Genomic DNA, 25,785 nt, shown 5'->3' with positions numbered 1-25,785 from the left:
AACGTGTCATTGCAGAACTCTGCAGTGAACGAGATGGGACGGGGCTTGGGAGACAAACCACACACACTGCCTCTCCGTGCTGGGCAGCGCAGGAGATTGAAGGGAGATCCGAGGGGAGCAAGTCCTTGCTGGCTGGAGCTCACGTTCGGGGAGGGGTGGGGGGGTTGGCGTGGAGCGCCAGTTTGTTTATAGCTACAAGTACGTATCTGTCTTGGGCTTGCCTTATTATGGAAAAATTCTATGGACATACGCTGCACTGAATGGAAAATTACTCACTTTTTTTTTAAAAGTTATCAATTATAAAGTAGAAGCATTGGTTTTGAAACTAGTCATTTAACTGGAATTTAATCACGACCTAGTTCCCAACATTGGATGGTAATTATCCTTATTTAGCAAAGCACAGAGAAAAATCAGTGTTTGTTAAAAGAGCAACCACGGTGGGCACTGCTCTCAGGAGGGGACAGGTTTCACTACCTTTGGATAGACGAGTTAGCTTTTGTAAAACATTTTCAACTGTCTTGAAGGACTCTGACCGCTGGGCATGAGTGAGAACTAATCTCCCTGTTGGTGATTCCTTTGCACTGCAGGTAGCAAGATGCAGGTCCCCCAGGGACAGTGCAGGAGTGGGAGCCTTACCATGTGCTACAGTGCTCGTGACAGTCTGCTTGGCAGTCACAGAGAAGAATGAATGGCTGGCTACTGTATGAACCCTCCCCCACATCTGTTCAGGTAGTTCTCCGTTATCATTAATCAATCAGGTAAGCATTTTTGGAATTAATCTGGTAGGCAGACCAGTTATACTTTAAATTGGTCCTAAAGGAAATCTATAATTGGAATAGCTGTTGTTATGACCCAAAGAAATGTCTAAATGAAAGCCACCAGCCGGTCACTGTATTTTCTTCTGCATCATTTATTAAATATTATTTTTATATCTGCATTTACAAACTTTACTCATTTCAGAACTCTGCTTTCAATACATGTTTAACTTTTTTTGTAGAGAGATTCTCTTGTAAAATGAGATCCATGTACAAAACTAGGCAACAGATATAAAAGTTTCCTTTCATACTTTTTCATCCGTCAAGAAAAGAAATAATGTGACAAAGAAATAAAACCCAACTGTGGCTCTTTCACAAGAATAACATGTCAGTGTTCAAACTATGAGCGCTAATGGGCTAGATCATATTTCATCTTTATACGGATGGATATAGTTTTTAATACTTCTTAGCTACTGTAGCATGTTGGTTCAGATGAAGGAAAAAAAATCAGCTCTACTGTTTGGACTAGATAATCTAGAGCCCATCAATTACTCATTTCTTGATAACGTGACACCAGAATTCACCTAGGAGATGACATTGATTGGCTAGCAGTATGCATTTACCTCAAGCATGGCATAAAAAGTTCCCTTTAAAAAATTCACTGACTTGGCAAACTAAAGTCTGAGCCTCTAATTCAGCTCTCTTACTTAAAGAAATAGTTTAAATGATCAATTCAGAAGCCTTAAAGTATCTTTGAAACTAAAGTTGCTTTTCTTAAAATGAATGCTGACTTGACAGTTCGTAGGCTTGGAGCACTGTCACTACGAGACAGAGGCACTGGTGCCGCTAGCAATGAGAAGTAGTATCACCACAGGCTAATTATATGGTACAAAATGCCCGGGGGCCTGAAACTCACTATTAATATGATTTTGGCAGCAGCATCATTTGATAGTTAACCATTTATTACATACTATGAACACACCAGCTTCAAAGATGTGCACTCCCCTTAGGATACTCAGGAGTTACAAATTTATTGTGATTGCATAATTGGTATTGCACAGTTCTATAAAAAACATAAATACTGGCTATTCTAGTTTTAAATACAAAATACATGTCATATACTTTTAAATCTATAATGTGGTTCAAGTGCAAATCAGGTGCTTTCTTTAGTCCTTCCAAAAAAGGCATTTTTAATATTTTTGGCACAAATGAAATTTCATTGTGCCAACAATTCTAATTACAATACATATATCCAGACCTTGAGAGTAGCAGTCATATACATACGGTATAAAACTGAGTATTTACAAATATACTAAGCATAAATGTAACCTCTGTGGGTGAATCAGAACGAATTAGCCACACCCACACTAAAAATAATTTAAAAAGGTAAGTACGATTCCTTTATTTCATTTGCTTATGCTGGTTGCTGTGGGTTGACGTTCATGTGAGGAGGATGTCCTAGAAGACCAATTCTTTGTTTCTGCTTCCTTTGTTCTGTCATCTGGAAAGTTAAAAAGTTTCATCATTAGACCCAGACACTTCCTGTACGTCAAATCATATACTCAACCATAGATTACCTCTGTGGTTATGGTTTATACTGAAACCCACTTTCTACAGTGTACTGTCAGTATATCAAACACAGAACTTCAAAAAGGACATCTTCCTAGGCAGAATGGGGAATTCTGTGCCTTAGGCAATGTGACATTCAGAAACTTCGCTTTCTACTTGTTTCATAAAGGAACAAAAAAACAGTTAAAGCACAAGATTCTTGATCGTTTCCCAAATCCACTTCCAACTGATAGCTTTGTATGACAGTAACAACACACTGAACTGTCAAGAAAAGCAGTGTGTTTAAAATCCTAGGTTTAAGAGAGATTAAGTCCACCGTCTTCAGGGGGTCTTGACTCCTCTCCAGTGACTGTTGGGCCGTTTTGATCTGCGAGAAAAAAAATCACACAGCATTTCTAGGGAGATGAGGAATGTCCTCTCCTCTGCGGTCCAGGGTGACTAAATAACATAATCATGGCCTGGCACTCAGTGGTGACTATTCCTTGCCACCTACAGACACTAAGGTCAGGAAAGACCATTTCCTAAGGCTGGTCAAATGAAACGGTGCTTTCCAAACCCAGAACAAGAGGTTGGTACCGTTTATTTCGGCTGCCGAACTAAATCAGTTCTCACATTGACAGGTATCCAGCTCTGTTCTGGCTATTTCGGGGCATAATTAATTCCCTGCATTCACATTTCTCATAACCCAGGTAGTCCTAGCTCAGGATTTGATGCTGGGCATCAAATATTTTGGTACAAAATATCCTGAGAACATAAAATAAGATTAACTTACCTAGGTTCAATTTTAACGCATAGCCGTTTTCCTTTCATATCAAAATACTATTTTTAGGCTCCTGTGAAATGCCTTCAGTTATATTTTAGAAGAGAAGATTTACAAGGAGTGAATATTTCCGAAAGGCAGCTTTTTATAAAGCCTTTTATAAAGAGTTGAATTAGGATATTCCAGCTAGCCTCTAAAGTTTCCTTGGATGAGTGACAAATCGTGAAGGGAGGTGTCACACCCTATACTACACAGATTCAGCTGCGGAAGCAGAACCTCACGTGACCCGTGGAATAAATTCACAAGTAGATGGTAACGCAATCAGTAATTCAGTCATCTCACTGCCTGATACTTCATGTTGCTTAGCCCCAGAGTCTCACCCCCTGACTAGCCCCTCGGCAGGTAGCCTTGAGAGGGAATCCAGTAAAACTTAACTAAATTTAATAATCGCCGCATTCTCACAGATTTAGGAACCTTGGTGCGCTCACCCCGTATTGACAGATACTTTATATAAAGATGCTGCGATTTTTCTGCTGTTGAAGTTGGCCATTAAAGCTTTCCCTGAAAATTTTCCATAAATAACTACGTGCACTTGAGATGACCTTTTATGTACCTGCATCTTCACGCCTGTTTGTCGGATCACCTTTTTGTGACTTTTCAATCTGTTGGCTCTTCCTCCTCTTAAACTTAAGGGCTTCTAAACTGGGTTCCTTATAGCAAATGAGTCTTCAACTGAAGGCACACCTTCCTTCCCTCTTCGACAGGCTATCGCCTGAAAGCCCAGTGGAGGTCCGATTCTGATTTTCCAGGGTTGTCTTCTTAAAACAATGATTGCATCACTCTCCCTGCATCACAAACCTTCAAGCTCCCTACTGCTGTAGGTTAGTGGCCAAAACCTTCGTTCAGGCAGTCATATTCCTGGTAATTTCAAGAACCTAGTACATACCTATCTAATTTTGTTTTCTGTTTCCCTAGAATAATGGTTCTTAAACTTTGGCGTGCACCAGAAACACCTAGAAGGCTCCTTAAAACACAGATCCAAGGGCCCACAAACAGTTTCTGACTCAGCAGGCCCAGGGTAGGGCTGGTGAGTTTGCATTTGTAACAAGTTCCCCGGTGATACTGGTGTTACTGATCTGGGGCCGCTGCTGCTGTAGAAGAGCTCTTCACTGGTTATCTCAGAAACAGGCCAAGATCACTGTGGTTATATTTTCATATACTTGAATACTTAAAAAAAAGTATTTTGGGTAAATGTATTATTTTTCTCAAAATAAGACCTTGGAGAAGATTCTCTGCAGTTGAGCAGGTGGTCGGCACACAAATCTGACTGCCTGGATTCTGTTCTGATCGACCATGGCCTTTTTAGACAGAATGGCTACCATTTAAGTGAGTAATAAATAGTAAGGAATTGGGCAACTGCTTAAGTGTTGGTCCCTTTTGGCAAGGTCGTCATCCAGTGATAATTATATGCGAACAGTAATGAAAACAAAACCCCCTAAAGGACTAAATCTGGCCTACAAGAAACCAAGCTCAACACTGCTGGCCAGTTAAGTTTCCCTGGCCCCTTAGTACATATTCTCACATAACTTCTGGCTTTATTAGCTCAATTCAACCTACTTACCTATTGGTCTTCATAGATTCACATGCACTATATATGTTATTTAAGGCATCACCATTTTCTGTTACTACTGTCTATATCAAAACAGAAATAATGACCAAAGTCTATCCTTAGCATATTCTCACGATGTATTCTCTCTGGACATTTGAAACAAAACTGACTAGATAAAAATATCCACCCGGGGCTTCCCTGGTGGCACAGTGGTTAAGAATCCGCCTGCCAATGCAGGGGACACGGGTTCGAGCCCTGGTCCAGGAAGATCCCACAGGCCACGGAGCAACTAAGCCCGTGCACCACAAGTACTGAGCCTGCGCTCTAGAGCCCGCGAGCCACAACTGCTGAGCCTGCATGCCACAACTACTGAAGCCCGCACGCCTAGAGCCCGTGCTCCGCAACAAGAGAAGCCACTGCTCGCCGCAACTAGAGAAAGCCCACGCACAGCAATGAAAAACCCAACGTGGCCAAAAATAAACAAAATAAATTAAAAATATATATATATCCATCAGATTCATGTCTAAGGTGGTAACTTCAGTCAAAATTCTAATACAGAAAAAGCTACTTTGATTAGTGTGAAATGTCCCATTTGTAGTAGATACATTTAAAATCCTCAAAATCTACATTTAGCTAAGAATGAATACTTGAAGCAATATCCTCCTTCATAATCTATATACAGACTAACTTGAATTTCAGCATTCCTTCTTTTGACTCAGTCTAAACACGAAGCAAACGATATGGTAGCTTTACAAGTCAGATGTAGCCAAACATCTAAAAGATCTTCCATGAAAATACGGAGTGTTGAGTGCAAATGGGCAAAATTTACTCCACCACTATCGGCCTCCACACGACTAACGGCTGGCATAGCAGGGACGGTTCATCGACGGCACATGAAAGCCGCAACCTGCTTTCCTGTCACAGTGAGGTCGTGGCTACTCAGATTCTAAACAGCCCAGAAACTCCAGTCACCAGAATTGTGCTTCACAGTCCTATGAAATCAGCCACGCTCCTAACGAGGAGCCTAAGGTATTCAGAAGTAAAACTGCAGCATCTCCTGAATGCAGTTATATTGGTTTAATATAAATATACAGATATCCACACTCCTGATCCTTAGTGGGCTGTTCCTCTCCAGTTCATCTGGCAAACGCTCAAGCTTTGAAACCAAGCTCCTGCATTCCCACCTCTGAGAGGGTTTCCGAGGCACTGACTCGAATCCTCTCCCTGTGGTCAGGCTGAATGAGTGCTCCCTTTTCTCCACTCCCAGAGCAATCTGTTCAAACCTCTGTTACGTACTTACCATGTTGAATTATAATTTATTTGTTTACTTGTTTGTCTCCCACTCTAGGCTGTTAGTTCCTTGAAGAAGGAGAATTGGTTCTATTCACCTTTGTAACCCCAGTACCTAGGGCTGCACCTGGCAAATAGGTGTTTCATAAATGATGGTTCGAAGAACAAATGACCCAGAGCACAGTGCCATTCCTCGAGCATGCCATGCGTTTTCATGCCTTTGCTCATGCTGATTCCTTTCCTGGGATGCCCCCTGCTGCATTTTTCAGCTAGCTCAGAAGTCACCTGCTCGTAGGACTGTAGAAGCTAAACTCCTCCGACCCTCTAAGGCCTCTCACGGGACTGCCTGCCTACTTCCCTGTGCTCCTTTGTTCACCAATGAAACTCACTTCATTCCTCGGGCCGTGGAACTTCTCCTACTGTATCCTAACATTAGAGGTCTGCTGCTTTCTGGATCAGTTACAGTATCCTAGATGGCAGGTGTTACCAAAGGCCTCTCTTTTGTGGTTCCAACACAGTGTAAGGACCACAGACATTCAAGTAAGGCTTAATATTCCATTCTTCCAACTGTGGGGAATTATTCTGTTCTTTTGTTCTTCCTTCCTTACTTACGCAGTTAATGTTAACAAGATGATAACCCTCTTGCGTGAAAAATGCCAAACATGGGCTTCCCTGGTGGCGCAGTAGTTGAGAGTCCGCCTGCCGATGCAGGGGACACGGGTTCGTGCCCCGGTCCGGGAGGATCCCACATGCCGCGGAGCGGCTGGGCCCGTGAGCCATGGCCGCTGAGCCTGCGCGTCCAGAGCCTGTTGCTCCGCAACGGGAGAGGCCACAACAGTGAGAGGCCCGCGTACCGCAAAAAAACAAAACAAAACAAAACAAAAAACAAACAAACAAACAAAATGCCAAACACTATCGCATGCTAATATGACATGAATTTCAAGCACTACTTCTTTTCCTACCAACTACAAATAAGGGTCACTGTCCTATAGGAAGCCAGTCACATTTTCAAGAAAGTGAACCCTTCTCTCAATATAAAGAAAACATGCAAAAAAATTTTAAGTTCTTACATTAGTTCTCCGCCTTGGAATAAGAATGTAAGAGAATCACATTTAGTATTCAGGATCTCTTGGGAGGGGAAACTTCAAGATGAGAAGCATCATTAAGTAACACTTAGAACAGCAATTTTAATTAACTGTTCTTGGCAGTAATAGAAAAACCACTAACCAGGATTTTACTAATATCCTTGATAAGAACTTTTTCTCCTCAAACTGGTATTTTAAGAAAACAACAACCAACGAGGTCAATAACAGTTAAGATTAAATCCCAAGACATTCAGCTGTCTTTGCTCCATTATGCTGGTTTTTGGACCATTAGATCTGCAAAAATATCTAAGTGATGAAGCAATTTTTGTATTTTCCAGCACTTGTACCAGTGAATGGTATTCTTTCATAGCTGTTTTAAAAAATATCTGTCACAGAGTTTCTTGTTCATTAATCATTCATGGAGTTTTTATTTTTTAATTCAGAATTTTTTTCCCTTTGGAGGGCAGGAATTCTCACAACGACCGTTTAAGAACCAGCAGTTCTCTGACCTGTCTGCATGGCTTTTTATGCAGAACAATTTAAGAAATCTTTAGGACTGGTACACACCAAATTTAATAAAATTCAAATCTTTTCAACAAGTTGATTGTCAAACAAATGCTTTACAGTTTTGTTACAAAATCAAAAGAAAATGTTGACTAATTCCTTCTGAAAAAAGCAAATTTTCCCCAGCAAAAGCAACAATGCTGAATTTTTCCTGTGATTCTGGTCACCTTAAAAACCTAAGCAGATCAATGCTGGTAAAGGCACTGGAGAATATAGTACTGGTTTCCTCCGATTTCTTCTTAGCCTATAACATCTTACAAGAAAAAACGGTCCAATTTCAAATTCCTTCATAGGGGAAAGGTTTTCTGAAGGGTGGTTCTAACCGTTAACTTTAAAACCAAAATGTAAACAGAGCTGAAACCAAGCAGTTTAAACCACACTGGTTTTGATGTCACTTAATGAACCTTAGTCCATATGTAATCAAGTTTACAGTTTGTTCAAGCCAAAATTTTGGCTTCAGAGAAACGATTCTAATGCCAAGTCTCTGATCAGTGGTGTAACATGGCAATGACTGTATCGCTCCTTAGCGTTTTAAGTGCGCGATGCGACTTCTGAAACTCTTTAACGTTCTTAAAAAAATGAATGAGAATTTAAACAGTCAACCATGAAAGGCAAACAGGGTACAGTGACAAAACAAAACAAGGGAAAATAAAAACACAACACACGCACACAAAATCCAACCCAGACTGCAGGACCAGGAGTTCCAGCCTGACATTTTCAGGTAAAGTTGCATAAATTTCCTAAGAGCCTGCCATGAACCTGAATGTCCTCACGAAATGAAATGAGGGAATTGGGTGCAATGCCATCTGTGGTCTTGGCTACCTCCTATACCTGTGATTCTCTGTGCAAATTCCTCAGCTTCAATTCGGTCCTTAGACCAGGTTCACTGGTTTGCACAGTGTGCATCACTGAAGCAACTTCAGAACCACCCTCAGGGAGCGATTCAACACACAGGATCCTAAGCATTGAAAGGACAGGCCCGGCCTACAGAGAAGGGCTCGAGCGGCATTTACTACCCCAGAATACCCAATAATAGTGTGCTTCAGACATGTTTACAAACGGCACTTTATAGAGCGCTAAATACTTCCTTTATTTAGGTCTGCATGAGATCAATTTTTGTAAGATTTTTTGGCATCTAATTTAAAACATCTGATTTAATGGAGATTCTTGTAGCCACAGCTCTCTCAAAGGGAGAGGAAGGGAACTTGAGCATTGCTACATGCCTTACGGAGCTCGCCTCGCTCTTCAGGGGGGAAACAGAAGCAGCTGTAGCAGACAGTGTGCTCATGAATCAGTGTAGTCCTGTGGAACATTTGTCAAGTGTTTCACAGCAGGGGTAAAAAGTTAATAAAATAATAAGCAAAGTAATCTAGTTAGATCTTCATTAGTTTTACTTATTTAGGTTATTACTCATTTTAGGTGGCTACCAAGCTCAGTGCTGTAGACAGCCTTCATAAATAAGGTCTTCTGTTCCCATTAGTCTTCTTATTTGTATCTTAATACATGTGAAAGAAAAGAACTTGAGGCCAAATGGTATCTTGGGGCTCAGTTTGGAATAATTTAGTTGGAACAGAAATACAATTCAAAGTGGGATTGTTAAAGTGCCACGTAAACTACCTCCAGGAAGAGCGGATGCCAGCCAGGGCCTTCACTAGTTACTATGTACCTAAGAGGAACAAATCACCTGCGGGCAGACCTTACAACTTACCTCCAGGCCAACCTTGCCTGATAACTACCGCTGTACAGAATTTATAATCTTGTCTACGGAACTGATTAAAAGCTTTCAGCACCGCGTGCGGGAGGCTGAACTGTTGCCGTGTTTGTGCAGGGTTATCCCGGTCAGCTACGGGCAGAGCACAGGTCCTCCCAGCAGGAGGTCACCACCTGGTAACTGTGAGTGCTCATTTGAAGGGGGTCAAGGGCGGGGCAGGGGGGCTCTGGAGTATACAGGGTTTGCTGCAGACTTGCCCCCTTCACCCAGCTTAGTTACAGGGGCAAAGCATTTATCTTACGGACAGGGAGCAGGATGGGGCAGCACATCTGTAGACGGCTGAGCTGGGTGAGTGCAGGGACGCGGCCGGCAGAGCGGTCACTGTTCACCCCCAGCACCCGCCACGCCGCCTGGACTATGGGAGTCACTCAGTAAGGATTTGGCCAATGAATGAACCAAAAGGGGCTCTTCCTTGACTGGGGTGTATCCCAGGATGCTGGATTTCAGTATCTGGGGCCAGGGGTCGATAGAGCTGAGGGCTGAAAAGCAAAACCAGAAACAGCCTTTAATCTTTTGTCAGTGAAGAAAAGTCAGGAGTACAGCTTTGCACATCGTGTTTTTCTGTACAGCACTTCATTGAAGTAGTTTGCATTTTCTCATTTTCTGGTTTTGTTTTTCATACGAAAACCTCGTCCTGAGCGGCACTGAGAGTAGCGTCATGGGCTTATCCTGTCAAAGGGCAGTGAAGGGGGAGTGGAGGGGAAACTGATGGACTAAATGAGTTTGTTCTCTGTTGCCCGTTTCCTTTTCTATCCAGGTGATAAACTTCAGCATTTTAACATGAGCACTACTGATTTTCTCACCACACCTGGTGTGTATGGTAGTGGGTGTGTGTAGGCAGGTGGGGTTTCTTTTACCTGGTCCTTTAATTCTGACAGCTGCCCAGAAAGATTAGTGACCAGCTTCATGGTGGACTCCAGCTTCTCCTGCAGGCTCCTCAGCTCATTCTGTTCTCCTTCCGAATCGCTGCTGACCAGGGACATGGCTCTCATCCTTGGGAACCAGTCAAGGTTTCTTTCCTGGAATCCACATGAAAAAAAGAGGGAGTCACTTCGAAGAGGAGAGACGACAAAGGCGGTCTTATCACACCGTCTTTTCTTTGTGCCGTCTTCCACCAGGCTCTTCCTGATTGCTGCAGAACTAATGTACTGTACTGTGTTTTTTTAAACCGTTCAGTAAATATCTTTTTAGTTGAATATAATTAAACTCTCTTAATTCCTAGAAGAAATCACTTTAACATATGAGGAAAAGTGGGTTTCCAAACAAGATTCCTAATCTCCAAATACGACTACTGCCACTCCATCTGTGATCTTTGCAAATGACACAGCTAATGAGATTGGAGTTTTAAAACTGTGTTAAAATATATGTAATAAAATTTACCATTTTCATCATTTAAGTGTACAGTGCAGGGGCATTAAGTGCATCCACATTGCTGTGAGCCATCACCACCGTCCATCTCGGGCAGTCATCTTCCCCAACTTCAGCTCCATCCCCGCTGAACAGTAACTCTCCCACCCCTTGGCAACTGCCTCCTGTTTGCAGTCTGTGGCTTTGACGACTCTACGTACCTCATACCGTGCTGTATATTTTTTAAAGCGTTATACTTGGAAAATCATCTGCAAACACTCTACAAGTACATGAATTTTAAGATCTCGAGTGTTCTGGGATCGACCAGATACGTGTATGGGTGTGTTTGCTTGGTAGAGGGTTGTTAAGAGGCTGAAAATGGGGAGCGGGTTCAGTTTCCCTCTTTGTGAACTTATGGACACCACCTCTCGACTCGTGTTTCCTTTTCCTTCGGGCCTGAAATGGCTGGTGGGTGCTGTCAGTTGGTATAAGAAAGACCCATTCAGTCTCCTTCCCTGTCTGTCTCCTCCCTTCGTTTTGATGCCTGTAGCTCACACCTGTAAACAGCATTTCTCACCGCTGGTTAACAGGATGGACAAGCCTCCTCCTCCCACCTCACTTCTTCCTGCCCACATATGCTTTTCTCATAAAAAGTACACCTCCTGGGTGAGTTCTGTACAGAGAGGCAGGAATGAACTGTAAGAAAAGCTTCATCAGCCGGAGGTAAGGGGAGGCACACTGACTCATTCCACACCCAGCTGGCGTCACATCTCACCTGGGCCATTCGGATCCTGTCGGGATGAATTCTAATAAACATCCTAACACAAATCACGCCCACCCCACCAACACACACACATACAGAATTTGCTGTTGTTGCTCTGTGTACACCAGAGATCAGCAGAATTTTTCTGCATAGTAAACATTTTCTGATAGTAAATACCTTTGGCTTTCTGGACCATATGGTCTCTGTCACAGCAAATCTGCTATGTAGCCCCCGAACACCCATTTGTGTAGAGTATACACAAATGAACGGGGGTAGTAGCTGTGTTCCGATAAAACTTTATTTACAAATGCTGGTGGAGTTGGCCAACCGCTGTCATATACAATAAAAGGCATCAACATACTCAAAATCAAGAACAAAATACCACAAGACGTCTAAATTTTAAAAAGCAACATAACTAAACCGTGTCTTGACCTAATGCAATCTAGCAATATAGAAGCCAAACAAGAACTAGTTGAAAATACTACAAAGAAGGCATACCACGGTGGCACGAGGTGTCCCATCTACTAGAGAGCATTTGCTTAAGACGTGTGGGGAGTCTAGTCGGGACTCACTAGCCTGCCAGCATCCTGAGAGCAGGAAACACCTTAGTACAGTGACTGGAACACAGCAGACCCTTGATAAATATCTGTGGAAGCAAGGAGTGATAAAGCCACTGTCTCCTAGGTGGGCCCTGCTAACTACTGCTTAAATGGTAAACCTCCATTGCTTAGAATGACTGCTGGAGGAGGGAAGTGATGCTGTTTACCTTGCTGTGCCACACACCCTGTGATCAACACTCCCTTCCCATGTGCCCCGATGTTAGCCTATACTCGTTCTCATCAGCCTCCCACCGCAGACAGAGCAGTGGGCAAAAGGATGTTTGACAAAAGACCCCATTTCAAAGACGACCAGCCTAAAACCCTGGAGCGTTGCCACGTCTAATCAGTTTTCTGCTGTGTGTCTACAGCGAAGAGGAGAGAGCAGACATCTGAAAACATTTAAGCACAGTGGCGACACTGAAAGGCAGCTGAGGTCACCTGTCACTGATCATACCACTGCCCCATGTTAGTCCTTCACACGTCATCCCACCTTCCCACCGTGCCACTCTCAGGGAAGAAGCCCCTGACTGCTCGGGGCACACGGAGGGGACAGGTGGCTGGCGGTTACTCACTCTCACTAGGCAGCGTGGGCCCCGTGACAGAGGGAGAGGTGGGTGGCCAGGCTGATGGGCCACGGGCACAGCTGCATCAAGGCCGGCCGCGTACCCGAGACCGGATACCCACGGGGACGGCTGCAAATATCTGCACGCTGACCCCTGAGGAGAGCGAGGTGAAGAGGAAAGATCCAAAGTCCCACTTAAACCGTCAGACTCAGGAGCACGTGGACACACCACCAGTGGGGCTACGACAGAATGTGACGTAGCAGGGAGTTCAGAGACCGCTAAGGCCTACCCTGCATGGTAACGCAGCACACGGCCCCGGGAGGGAGGAAACAATCCCTACGTTTCAAAGGAGATCCCGCGGCTGATCTGGTGTTTACAAAGTGTAAACTCCTATTACTGAGTATATTTGGGGGGAAACATTTGATAGCTCTCTAGATTCAAGTCAGAAGTACAATAAGCACTCTTGGAAGAAAACATTTTAAAAAATACAGCATATTCAACGAATACTTAAGGAGCCCTTACCTTACATGCTTGGTTCTGAGGAAACAGCAGTGAGCCCCCTGCACTTGGTCACGGCCTCCTGGACCTCTTTAAAGTGGACATGGCTTTGAGACCTAAGTATGAGGTAGGGTTCCTGCCATCAGAGTGCTTGACTTTAGTTAAGGAGAGTGGACATTTCAGTTAAAAAAAGAAGAAACAAGGCAGCGAGGCCGTGTCAAACGAGCGGCAGGAAGAGAAGGGTCAACATAAGGACTGACTACAGTGGTTTTGCGTGGCTGGAATCCTCTTTGTGGAGGGCCTGAAGGAAGGTTATCACTTGGCCAGACGCGGGGCCAGCGTGAGGGCCTTCTCAGCAGAGGGGGGGCTGGCACAGCCCTGAAACCAGTGGGGCCGCAGTTGGGGTGGAGGGCAGACAGGCGGGGCAGCAGCCCAGACTGTGGAGCACGGGAGAGCCATGCCAGCTGGGCTGGGGAGGGAGAGGGACGGCGGTGACAGGAAGAGGCCTGGACACATGGGTGGCAGGGAAGGGGAGGAAGTGACCTGGAGCCCCTGCCTGACGAGGCGCTGGCAGAGAGAGGGGCCGTGTACGAGAAGGAGTGAGAGCTCACCTGCAGCCCACCGACTGCCGACATGCAGAGGAATGTACAACTGCCTAAAATGGGTAGAGAATTCGTCTCAGACCTGGCTCTCAAATTTTCATGTTCATTTGCTTAGCAAACCCTCCATAAAAATAGAAAACACAGATTTCCAAACAGAGTCCACATTAAACAGGTCTTCAAAAAAGAAGACAGAAAATCGATGCAAGATTCTGTACGTAGCTTAAGTTCCTTAAGTTTAAGGAACAGTTTCTTTTCCTTATTCTAACAGCAAGCGACCACATGACTATAGAAGAAAAAGAATTTTTCCACGGCAGATTTCCACCCCCTTGCATGGTGTATGTGATTTGATCTCTGGACTCCCAGGCAGTGATTTCAGAAAGGTCTCTGACAAATGCAAAACGCACAGACCTCATCCAACAACCGTTTACTGAATACTTCTAATTTCTGTGCCTGGCACAGGGCTGAGTGCTGAGGGTCTAGAGATGAGGAAGACAAGGTCCCTGCCCCCAAGGGGTGGAATGCAGTACAAGGAAGGTGTAGTGCAGGGCTCAGGGCATGGCTCTTCGCTTTCGTGGACCCCACTGCAGCCCTACCTCCAAGTCCTGAGGGCCCAGTGAGTATCCGCTAGGCCATCGAATGGGGCCCACCGGCCTTAAAGTGGCTGCTACTGGCATCTTTGCTCCTCATGCAGTGGCCAGGAGATGCATCAGATGCTGTTCGTTTTCGCTTTATCTGTACTTCTGTAAGTGGGCTGCCACCTGTAATCCTGGGGCACGAAGGCCCTGCCCAAGGGGTACACAAAGCCATAGACAGAAATAATGCATCTTCTTAGAATGTCCATTTCAGTCAGTGGTGAACGATCCAAAATATTTTTATATTAAACTCAAAATATGCCCTGGAGAACATGAAACCCCAAGATTTTAAAGAAATGTCATACTTTTCACAGGCCACTCTGTACCACGTGCCCCAATCCTGGCGATACACCTTCGTTCTCCATTTCATGAGAGTCCTTCAGTACAAAGGGAGGAACAGGATTTCCTGGTCAAGATGTTTACCAATTACCACCTTAAAGGTTCTCCCTCACTGCCCTCCTCCAATAACAATGCAAAGCAGAGCTGGGGCCCCGTCCAAGCCTTAAACCACAGGAAACAAGGTATCCAAGTGCTCTCGATGGTGTGTACCGGTAGCTCTTCTGCCCCGGCATAGGCACGTACCCAAATTTGCGGTCCTAGGTGGTGCCAGTATTTTAATTAAATAATCATCCTGGGGGCTTCCCTGGTGGCGCAGTGGTTGAGAGTCTGCCTGCCGATGCAGGGGATACGGGTTCGTGCCCCGGTCTGGGAAGATCCCACATGCCGCGGAGCGGCTGGGCCCGTGAGCCATGGCCGCTGAGCCTGCGCGTCCGCAACGGGAGAGGCCACAACAGTGAGAGGCCCGCGTACCGCCAAAAAAACCAAACCAAAACAAAACAAAAAATCATCCTGGGCTGTTAAGTCTAATCTCAAATTACCAGGGAGCATCTAGTAGTTAAAATTAATGAACAATTCTGGCCACACTGTTCTGTTTCCATTCGGCTTTGCACCCTGCACTGTGGCATAAGCCCCGACGCGGCGTGGAGGCTGCTCACCAGCAGGACCCTCTGCACAGAGATCGAAACCTTTACAGGAAGATAGTTAGACTATCCCAGTCCTGGCCTTGGAGCGGAGAGAGAACACCTGAGTCCAGTCACTTTCTCTTTAGCTCAGACTTCCACAGCAAATGCTGAGTGCTCAGTGACTCCAGGGAAGCCTCCGCCCGTGGTTCCCCGGCCAGCCAGGGGCTGAAGGTCCATAAATGTTTGCAAAATCCTGCCTTTATGTCCATTCCAGATCAAAAACATATCTCAGTATCCTGGCTTCTCTTGCCTTTTTAAGAAAGTCATCAACGAAGGCACTTTTGTTTATACATGAATTCATCTTGGGCTCTGTGTGTGTGTGTATGTGTGTGCGTGTGTGTGCGCGTGCGTGTGCGTGTGTGTGTGCGTGCGTGTGTTCAGGAGGGTGGGTCTGGGGAGGCTCGTGGGTTCACTGCACGTCTCTCAGCCGCATCTGTCGCTCTGGGTCTGAGGGCCCCTGTGTGCTTCCCTTGCTTTCCTTGCTGCTGGTACCTCGCATACCAATGTCATTAGGCACTGTCTGCCCTGGTCCTCCTACAATCCAGCCAGTGCAGTTCCCGTCACAGCAAGCACTTCCTCGTCAGAGCAGACAAACCGACTCAAGCCACAGCCGGAAGCAGGCTGACCACAAGTGCTAAGGTTCTGGTTAGTTCTTTTCTAGGTAAAGTTGGAAAAGTCCCTGCAAAGGCAAACACTGAAGTTTTAGACACGGGGGCGGCACTGACCTCTTGAAATGTTCTTGACTGGAAAGAGGGAGGCTGTGTGTGTGAGAGAGAGAGAAACACAGAGAGAGAGGAGAGGAAGTTGGATTGTATGATGCAAATGCTCATCATTCTGAGAAGCGTTTTTTTTTTTTCTTCTTCCCAGGTTCAACTGAAGAGGCTGTTCTAAGAAAGACAACTGAGATCATCAGTCACCTCCTCAGAGAGAGTCCACTGAGGTAGAGTTTTGTTTACCCTGTAAACAACGCAACATTTACTGTTGAATCCCTTATTCTTTTACAGTCAGACTAGAGAAATGCAATTTTTTTTTTTTTTTTTTTGGTGGGGGCATGAGGGTCAAAGAAGGGGTCATGGTTGAGAAGATGGGTCCTGGGAAGATGGACCTGTAAGCCATAGAATCCCCTTGGGGAAGACTCAGGAAGGCAAAGACTGTCCTTTCAACTCAAGTGTCAAATGCGTTTCCACTTATCTTACCAAACAAGATGACAAACAGGATTTTCCCAGAGTGCCTGGCGATGCTTAGGTGACAGGAGTGACTGAGGGGCAGGCCTGGAGACAGATCCTTGGCTGCCCCATGTATCCAAACCTCCCCATGTATCCAAACCCCCAGAAAATGCCTGGAAGAGAGTGGAAGGGGAGGATTGAAGATAATCCTTAACTTTTCTAAAGCAGGAATATATTACACTCAATAAACTTTAAATATTTGCCCCTCTTGTGAGTTAGGGTGACTATTTGCATTGAAGAGGAAGAAAATAATGTTTAGAGCTCATTTTTCTAAGATCATGGAAAACAAACAAACAAAACCCAGAATCCATTGCTTTGGGTGAAAAAACAGTGATAGTAACTCTAAGTATGCTCACTGACTCCAAAATTGTCATTATAGTATCTATTATATATTAAAAAAAAACTAAATTGAAAAAATAGATTCCAAAGGTAAGAAGATTGAGGGTTGGGGGCTAGAGGGATGGACAGGTAGAGCACAGAGGACTTGGAGGACAGCGAACCTATTCTATTTGCTGCTGTAATAGCGGATCCACGTCATCATACATTTGTCAAAAGCTACAGAACGTACAACGCGAAGAGTGAATCCTAACGTAAACTACTGTCTTTGGTTAATAATGACGTATCTAGATTAGTTTATCAATTGTAGTAGCTACACCACAGTAATACAGAAGTTAATAATGGGAACTGGCGGGTGAGGTGGGGAGAAGGGGGCATACGGAACTCAGTCCTTTCTGCTCAGTGTTTCCTGTACAAAATAAAACCTATTTAAAAAAATGGATCCCACACCTGGAATTTGTTGGCCAGCCTGAAATGAAATTGAAGGGTCCAGGTCCCTGTCTCTCACAGGTTTGTTTCCGTAGCAAGCCCACGCCGTCAGCGTGTCAGTGGGAAGAGCTGCGTCCTAGGATCCGGAGCTGAAGCCCCGACAGTCCAGAATGTTCACAGGACATGAGCTGGGGTGAGTCAGCCAACCAGCCTGGGTCTCTGCTCCCTCTTTTTTTTTTTTTTTTTTTTTGAGAGATTACTGGCTACTTCACAGGGTTAATGTGAGGATCCAATGGCTGTAAGAACGTGTCCCGTCAACTGGAAAGCGCTGTGCACAAGTTAGTTCTCCCCCTCCGGGGGGAGGGTTTCAGTTTTAGAGGCACAGATTTCCCTTTTGCCGATGGAGCCACGGGAAGGGTGCCCACGCTGCTCGCAAGCGCAGGCGTCGGCGTGGTCTGCTGCTCTTGTCTCGGACGACATCACCCAGACAGGCCCCATTATATAATCTTCAGCTGGGATGGAATGACCACTCACCCTTCCAGACTCAGTTAATAGCTGTCCTTGGACGTTACTGTGTAAGAGAGACGGCCCCCGCCAGGGAGAGAACCGCACCCATTTCTGATGAAATCCCTAGGCAGAGTCAGCTGCAGAGTCACTGCCTCATGTGACTCTGGGCCCTCAGGTGAAGTGATGCCGGGCTCTCACTGGGGCCACGAGAAAGCAGCGCTCCCTACTTGGAGAGGTGCAGCTGGGTCCTGGGCCCCTGGGGTGGCGGGAGGAAGAAGCCTGAGGTCACAGAGGAGGGGAGAAAGGTGGGGGATGGCCTGTGCTGGAACAGGGCAGGGCGGGCGGGGCGGAGATTCCTGATGAAGAGCCCTCAGGCGAACTCGGCTTCTCCCAGGCTGGCTCAGGATGTTCTGCTCAGGCCACGTCCCCTGCACGTTCAGTTAGCTAAGCAATCTACCAGAATGTTCTTTGTGGTTACGTATGGGATTTTAACAGTGTTTCTTGGTTGGCCTCTATTCTTTTTTGCATTCCACGAGTTTTAAACTTTGATCTCTTTATACAATGATGGTTTTTTTGGTTGGTTTTTAGCCTACTTAAAAGGCTTTCCAAAGTTCTTTGCTGTTGTTTTGGGGAAAAAGACCTAGTGTTTGTCTTTGGACCTACAATCACGCACACCCACGTGCCACCCTGCTCGCTGCCTCACCTGCAGCAGGGCCCGCGAGATAGCGTGTCGGCCTCTGGCTGCTGCGCTGGAAATCTCCTCCTGATTGAAATGGTTTTACTGAAGGCCAGCCCTGCCTAGACACCCTGAGAAACCGGTGATGGGAGGGTGTCATCTTCGTCACCATCCGTACGACTTCAGTGAGAATTCAAGGGCGCGCCACCAGCGCCATCCTGACCTGAGAGGGGTTTGGAAGGCAAGGTGCCCACAGCCTCAACTCTTCTGGGAGAAAGTACAATTCTCCAGATTCCTCAGTCCTTTCCAACCGCCCCATTTTACCAACCTGCCCCTTGCACTCTGACCCACACACTCACTAGCTCGTTCACATGGGTCTCCCCTCTCCCTCCTGATACCTCCCTGCATCCACTCCTGACACAGACCCTCGGTAGTCGTTTGAAAGTTGCTTCGTGGAACTGTAGAGCTAAAGGTGGCCTAAGAGACCCTCTGGTTCAACTTTCTCACTTTACAGGTGGTAACACGGGGGCCCTGTAAAAAAGTGCGTTTGTGAAAGGAGAAACTGAGACCTTGTCCACGTCATAACCTTTAAATACAAACAGCTGTACCTAAATGCTCGCATCTTTTCCTCATTCTCACATTCCCTAGACACACACTAGTAGGCCTCATTCTGAAGAGATACATTTTAAAGAATCCTGAATATATGTACTCGATAAAGACGAATTCAGAACATTCTCATAAAAGCCAGGGCGTCACACACCTCTCAGTGGCATCGCGCACTACCGCCCGGCTCTGTCAGACGCAGCCCGTGTTCAGAGCAGAGAGGAAATGAAGGAGTGCAGGCCAGGGAGTTACCGGCGTGGCTATGGAGTTGGGGACCGAAGGGGCAGGGCGGGTGGCCCAGTGGGGTCTGCGGCGGGGGAGGGGCAGGAGGCGGGCTCAAGGTGTGGAAGGGAGGAAAGTGCATTTTGGGAGCTTAAAAAATCTGCTGAATTGGGAGAAATGTGCGTGTAAACAAATATTTTACATACGTGTACAAACACGTCAACCCCTACACACACCCTGGGGCTGGTGAGCCAAGGGGAGACCCTAGCAGAGGCGGTGAACACGCCGGCAGCCGCGCTCAGACTGCGCCCAGGCTCACGGACCCCACGCTCGGGCGGACCCGAGTGCCGGGGCCCTGCGCGAGCAGTAAGTTCACGGCTCTGCTCCCCTCGCTGCTGCACACAGTGCCCTCGCACACCTTGGCGAAGGGCAGGCGTGGGAAGCTCGGAAGAGAGGGCCGGGAGGGCCCTGCAGGCCCGGCTCCCATGCCCAGCGCTTCCGGACAGGAGGAAGCCGCCCACGAAGCGCGGCCGGGCAGGGGCGGCTTCGTACCTCCAGACTGGAGGGCGGGACGTGGTGTGAGCCTGGGTGGGGAACCCGAAGCTCTGCAGCTGCCATGGACACGAACCCCGGCTCAAGTGCAGAGGGTGGGGCGAGAGCGCGCCTGGCCGGCTGCGTGGCACGTCCAGTGATGCTGACGCGCTGTTTCCAGCCGCCAAGGGGCGAGTGCCAAATCCCTCTCCACTTCTCCCTCACTCCGACGTGCCTGAACTCTGCCGCGGTGTCAGCGAGCTTCAGAAAGCTTTCTGGGCCGGGTGAGAGGGCGGCACAGCCTGTATCCCTACCCACCCACCGCTGAGGGCTGGCGGAGCCCAGCGGGCATCTTAAGCAACTCCGTGGCCTCCCGGCTTAGGCAGGAAAGCAGAAGACACAGCTCGGGATCTTATCAACCACCGCCCCCCCCCCCGCCCCAGCCCCAGCATATCCTCACTGGAATTCCAGCATAAAAGCCCAAACCCGTTCCTGTACATCTGTGCAGAAGCAGAGGGTTTCCATGTCACAGTATCAGCAGCCAGGGCCCGCCTGCCAGGTACACAGTGAAGCACAGGTGAGGCGAGAACTCGGGAAAGGGGACGTCGGGGAGCACTAGGTGCACGCCCCTCCCTCCTGCACCCGAAGTCCGAGGAGGTCAAGTGAACTGATACAAGATGGAACAAACTGGAAATCTCCGGTGGATCAGTGTGTGTGTGTGGGGGGGGGGAGTAGGGGGATGGGCAGGCAGGGGGAGAGAGCGGGCTGCTCTACCTGTGAGAAAAAGTCAGCGCCAGGCCTAAGGGAGGATGGGTCAGAAGCTCTGACGTTTAATTTTCAGGGAGTTCTGTGCATTCACATGAGTCCCCTGGGTGTGGGAGCCCGAGTCTGGCTGTGGCTCCGGTGAACCGTCCTTCCCCTTTAACCAACCCCTCTCTCTCCCCAAATGTGGTCACCAAAGGAAATATCATCCCCTGTTCCAAGCTTAGGTGAGGCCCACGAAGTTCATCAGATTGTAGCAAGTCCAAATGAACACCTATGGCAGGTACGCCCTTTATAAGAGCTGTTCTCTGCCATTCCTGAGCTCCAGTCTTTTAAACAACCCCTGTAGCACCGGACTCAGGTGGCTGCCTGACTGGCGGTGCCGGCGGCAGCTCAGAGACTTAACCCCATCCTGTTATTTGTGCGCGTTCCCTAGGGGATCCTCTCTCCTGCTCTTCCCCCTACCCCCCTTTTTCCAGCCCTTGCCTCTTCTGAAGGCAGCTAATTCAGCACCGCAGCGGAGAGGAGGGGCCCGGGAGATGAGCCAGTGCTAGTCAGGAAAACCCACCACATCCAGAGCCCAACGGCTGCGGGTTCTCAACACTGAGGCATGTGTGCGAGCACAGATCGAGCCACGCTGAACGTGCACGCGTCAGGACCCCTCCAGGGTGGGCTAATCAGCGGACCTGGCTGTGAATCTCAGCCCGAGCACTTCTCAGCCGTGTGACCCTGGAGAAGCGGTTCGACCTTCCTGGGCTTTAGGTTCCCGTCTGGGAGATGGTGATGGTGCCACCTGCAGTGCTGTTACGGGGACCAAACAAGATCATACACGCAAAGCATTTATCTCAGTACATACTGATTAAACGAGACCTATTACCACGGTATGATCCAGTCTGCTCGGGTCAGGGCGAAGCACGGCACAGCCCAGAGTTCACAGGAGCACCCTCTGTGCCCCAGGATCAGGCTGGCGTGGAAGAAGGTTCTCCCCCGCTAGTTCACCGTTCAGTTCCCTTGTCAATTCACACACTATCCTGGCAAAGAGGAGGGGCTGGAGCGGCCCCTGTGAACTACGGATGAGCAGTATCCCATCTGGTCACCCTGTCTCTAAAGGCAATTAACTCAAAAACACACCTCTGCAAATACACCTTATGTTGACAAGGTAGAATTCCAAGCTTCAGAAGGGAAATCTCTATTTTATTAGCAAAATAGATGCCTTAATATTTAAGTTATTGTGTGGTCTTCTTTACCAACCTCTCCTCTTAATGCTTCTCGAGTTTCTAACTTTCAAGAATAACTTAGGTCTGCTTTTCAAGGACTGACTTTTCTCCTGAGTTTGACTGTCATAGAAAATTGGGCTGCTGGGTCTTTGCTTGGAATCATACATTTGATCTTTTACCTACAACACGCCCACTGTGCAGTATTTAAATTCCTTCAGGCAAAGATACTCACAACTGATTTACCACTTATTCTGGTTAAATACACCAGACTGCATGGCCTGTCAAATCATCATGTATAGACTAACACAAATTCTCATTTCAGCTGGCAATGGAGAAAAGCCAAATAGCGCTAAACGTCATTCAAGCAAGGGCGTGTGGTACGTAAATTATAGTCCAGTCCACTTATTACAAAGGCTATCGCCAAAACTCTATGTGGTAGCACCAGACTTCAAGTTCATGTGGGGAGAAGGGAACTCAGGGTTTTTTCCTCCTCCTTTGAACTGCCAGGGCTAAGTGAGGTCACTCTGTAGTCACATTTCTCTGAAAGTTCAGCCCTGTCTGGGGCCTGAGTCAACGAATCTGAGACCGGCTCTGCACTACTGGGTGGCGCTGGGAGTCCTGTAACTTAGAGAGTCACAGAAGAGGCTGAGCGTCCCGAAGTCACCTCCGCACAGTGCCACCTCCCATCATGTGCGCAAAGCCAAGAGACGAACCCACCAGCTAACCCAGTATAATCAGGATAGAATCTAACACACAGCACTCCGGGGGCGCTCCCCATGTTGCCGGAACCCCTGGTCCTGGGCAGTGAACCCGAGCGGAGGACAGCCCTAACCGCACAGACAAACGTCACAAGTATCCGTGACCGACTCAACGGAGAGACAGTGATAACGTCAGCCTGGTCCTGCTTCAACATTTAAGGACACTTAACAGTTTTAAATTTAAGAGAGAGGAAGACACAGGAATTTTCCACTGGAGGATGCCTGTTCTGACTTTTCTCAGTAATAGCACGTCAACAGCCGAGACGCCTTACGCAGTCCTGGCACCTAGGAGTCGGTGTTCGCACCAGCTGTCCACGCTGCAGCCCTCTGCTTCCCGGCTGACGGCTCTGTGCCTGAGTGCTTACCACCTCTGTCCCCGGGCCCACACGTTCCTCTCCTTTCCGCCACCCCATGGACACGTGAGGGGACACTGACCCCGATTCACACATGGGTCAGGAAAGTCCAGGGACTTGCCCGGGGTTGCCGGGCTCGGAAGGGCCGGAGCCAAAACGCACACCTTCCACGTTCTGCCCCCAGATCCCATTCTTAGGTGGCGATGACTGCCTGGGAGGCACCAGCCTGGGCCTGGCTTTGCCAGGAAAGGTCCCATCTCCAGTGAAAGGAAACGGGATGATCAGGAGAGGGAAACCATTCTCTGTTATGTTTAGATGAAAACTAATTTGTGGGTGAACATCCGGTTGCTAAGTTCTTGGCTGTGAGGCAGAGCATCAAATGCTCCTTCTTTCCAGATGTTTCCGTTTCCAGAGAGAGGTCCTGGCCCCCTGACCGTCGGCCAGTTCTCCAGGGAACTGCAGCCTCAGGAGCTGCCCTCTCAAAGTCAGCTTGGGCTTCTAAGAAGCCTTCTCCCATCAGAGCCCCTGGCAGAGTCTACTAAGCAGTTGGTTTTTGAGATGAAAACCTAGTTGCCATCCCTGATACCCCATCTGCAAGCAGTTGTTTTCGGGGCGTCTGCAAAGCTCCCCCACCCTCCGAGCGGCCACCCGGGGCCTCTTCCATTTGGTTCTGCAGGGTCGTCTTTTGGCAACTGTGACATCCCAGTTCCTTAAGGCGTCTCTGGGATCTGAATGAACGGGCTGAAGGAGAGCTGAAGAAGAACTCAACACCCACCGCCTCGTGCCACGGAGCAAGAGGCGGTTTTCCCGAGGAACCCAAAGGGCCCGTCTCAGTCATTTCTTCTGGGACATGATAAGCCAAAGGGCCTCACGGACTCCTGGCCGGCCTTTCCTTCCATCTCTGACACTGCTCGTCAGCTGCCCTTCTCCCTCCTGACGCTGGAGTATTTGCAGCCTCCCAGAGCTGGCTTCTTCGAGACATCTCCTAGCTTCTCCTCCCAGAGGCCCGCCTCGCGAGGAGGAACGCTGAGGACCGCCCCACCGCCTGGGGCTACATCTGGGGCTGCCTCTGTGGCATCTGACTAAGTGAGCCCATGCCCGGGGCAGGCCGGCGGGGGGGGAAGGAGCCTGCCCCACCGTGGCGGCTGAGTGCCCTCGGGCTGCCAGCCCCCACTGAGTGACTCAGCTGGGCACCCCCAGTTCCTAGCCCACTGTGGCTCTCCAGGGAGCCTGCCCGGCAAGGATTCATGTGGCTTCAGGGCGAGACACCGCCAGGAACGCTGTGGGCAAAATGGCATCGCCTTTCGGCTGGTGGATCGAACGCTTCCTGGGCCCTCGCCCAGCACACGAGACATCTGGTTCCTCAGCAACTTGGACATTCAGAGTTAAGAATTCTTTGATGCTACAGATTTTCAGGCTGTTTGACAAGAAGCTCTCACACAAAGGATGATGTAGATGGGAAAGCGCAGTGAACGCAGGGGGCTCTGAGCATGCTGGGTGGCCGGCGGGGGGGACTTCCGGCTTTTAATCCTCATCAGGTGACTGCTCACAAGCCTCCTGTTAAGTCTTCGTGACCGAGACAGAAACCCAGAAGCGCACCAGAGTTTTCTGTGACCATAAAGCAAGGTGATTAACAGAAAACTTCAAAACTGGCCCCCGAAAGACTTAAAGACAGGGCACGTTCAGAGAGAGGCAAATGAAGTAAGGGGAGGAAAGGAATGTGTGATGAGGGTGAAAACTACAGGCTACCTCTTCTAAACGTTAAAGGATTTAATGCAAAGGCAGGTTGGTTTACACAATGCAGACAGCTTTGGGTCTGCATGAATGCCGATCAAACACGGTGTAACCTGGCACTGTCGACACGAGGAGGAAAAGGAAGGACCTGAAGACATTTCAGTTCATGTGTCCTGACCCCGGAAACCTCCCCTGTGAACATCTGCACCCGACAACCACCAGAATTCCCAGTCTCCCTAAGGACAGACCCTGCTCCCACCTGGCCCAGAGCCGCCAGCACTCTCCCCGTGTCCTCCCAATGCCGGGGTCATGGAGTGCAGTTCTGGGTCATTAAACCCGGGCTTGCGTCCCAGCTTCCGAGCTCTTCCTGGGCAGCTTACTTAACCTTAAGCCTCCCTTTCATCTGTAAAAGAGGACATCCATCACCCTCATTCTGGGACTCGTGTCTTTTTCTCCCCCTTCTGTGTGTTATTTTTTCTCTTGCCTTCTCCTACTCTGATCGCTCTCGTCTCTCTACCCTTCTTTGTGTTATTTTGTCTCCTTGCCTTCTCCTACTCTGATCGCTCTGGTCTCTCTACGCTTCTTTCTTTCTCTCTTTTTTTTTAATTTGTTTGCACCACGTGGCTTGCGGGATCTTACTTCCCCGACCAGGGATCGAACCCGGGCCCCCTGCAGTGGAAGCGCGGAGTCCTAACCACTGGAACGCCAGGGAAGTACTGTACCTTCTCTCTTTTAAAACCTTTTAAAAAGTCATCTCTGTGGTGAAACCCCATCTATTTCTCCTCACCCCCAAAGTTCTCTCTTCCTGGCTCCCCACTTTGGGTAGTTTTCTTCATTCAACACAGTAAGAGACGTGGAAGAGCCTCACAGACCACACAGACAGCTAAGTCCACATAGAAGAAGGAATACTTCTCCTCGGCACTCACATAACCAGTTTGGATGATAATTTCTTAAAACAGTATCTGTTTTGTCTTCTCTGTTAGACTCTTACTATTCGGTTAT

At 47.9% G+C, this 25,785-nt stretch overlaps 1 protein-coding gene across 1 annotated transcript in view; it reads right to left on the bottom strand.

Moving 5' to 3' along the window:
* Nucleotides 1-890: 890 nt before the first annotated feature.
* The window catches only part of ITPR1 (inositol 1,4,5-trisphosphate receptor type 1), a 318,730-nt gene continuing 293,835 nt past the window's right edge, over nucleotides 891-25,785 (bottom strand). Inside the window, exons 60-61 of the mRNA XM_073787587.1 lie at nucleotides 10,261-10,422; nucleotides 891-2,256 (exon numbers count right to left, since the gene is read on the bottom strand). Coding sequence (XP_073643688.1) covers nucleotides 2,170-2,256; nucleotides 10,261-10,422 — 249 coding nt within the window. The 3' untranslated portion in view covers nucleotides 891-2,169. The remainder of the gene's footprint in view (nucleotides 2,257-10,260; nucleotides 10,423-25,785) is intronic.

The sequence above is a fragment of the Tursiops truncatus genome, chromosome 10 (assembly GCF_011762595.2).
Source record: "Tursiops truncatus isolate mTurTru1 chromosome 10, mTurTru1.mat.Y, whole genome shotgun sequence".
In the NCBI taxonomy this organism is placed as follows: domain Eukaryota; kingdom Metazoa; phylum Chordata; class Mammalia; order Artiodactyla; family Delphinidae; genus Tursiops; species Tursiops truncatus.
The sequence above is the reverse complement of the archived record's forward strand: the minus strand, read 5'-3'. Positions and strand labels throughout refer to the sequence as shown.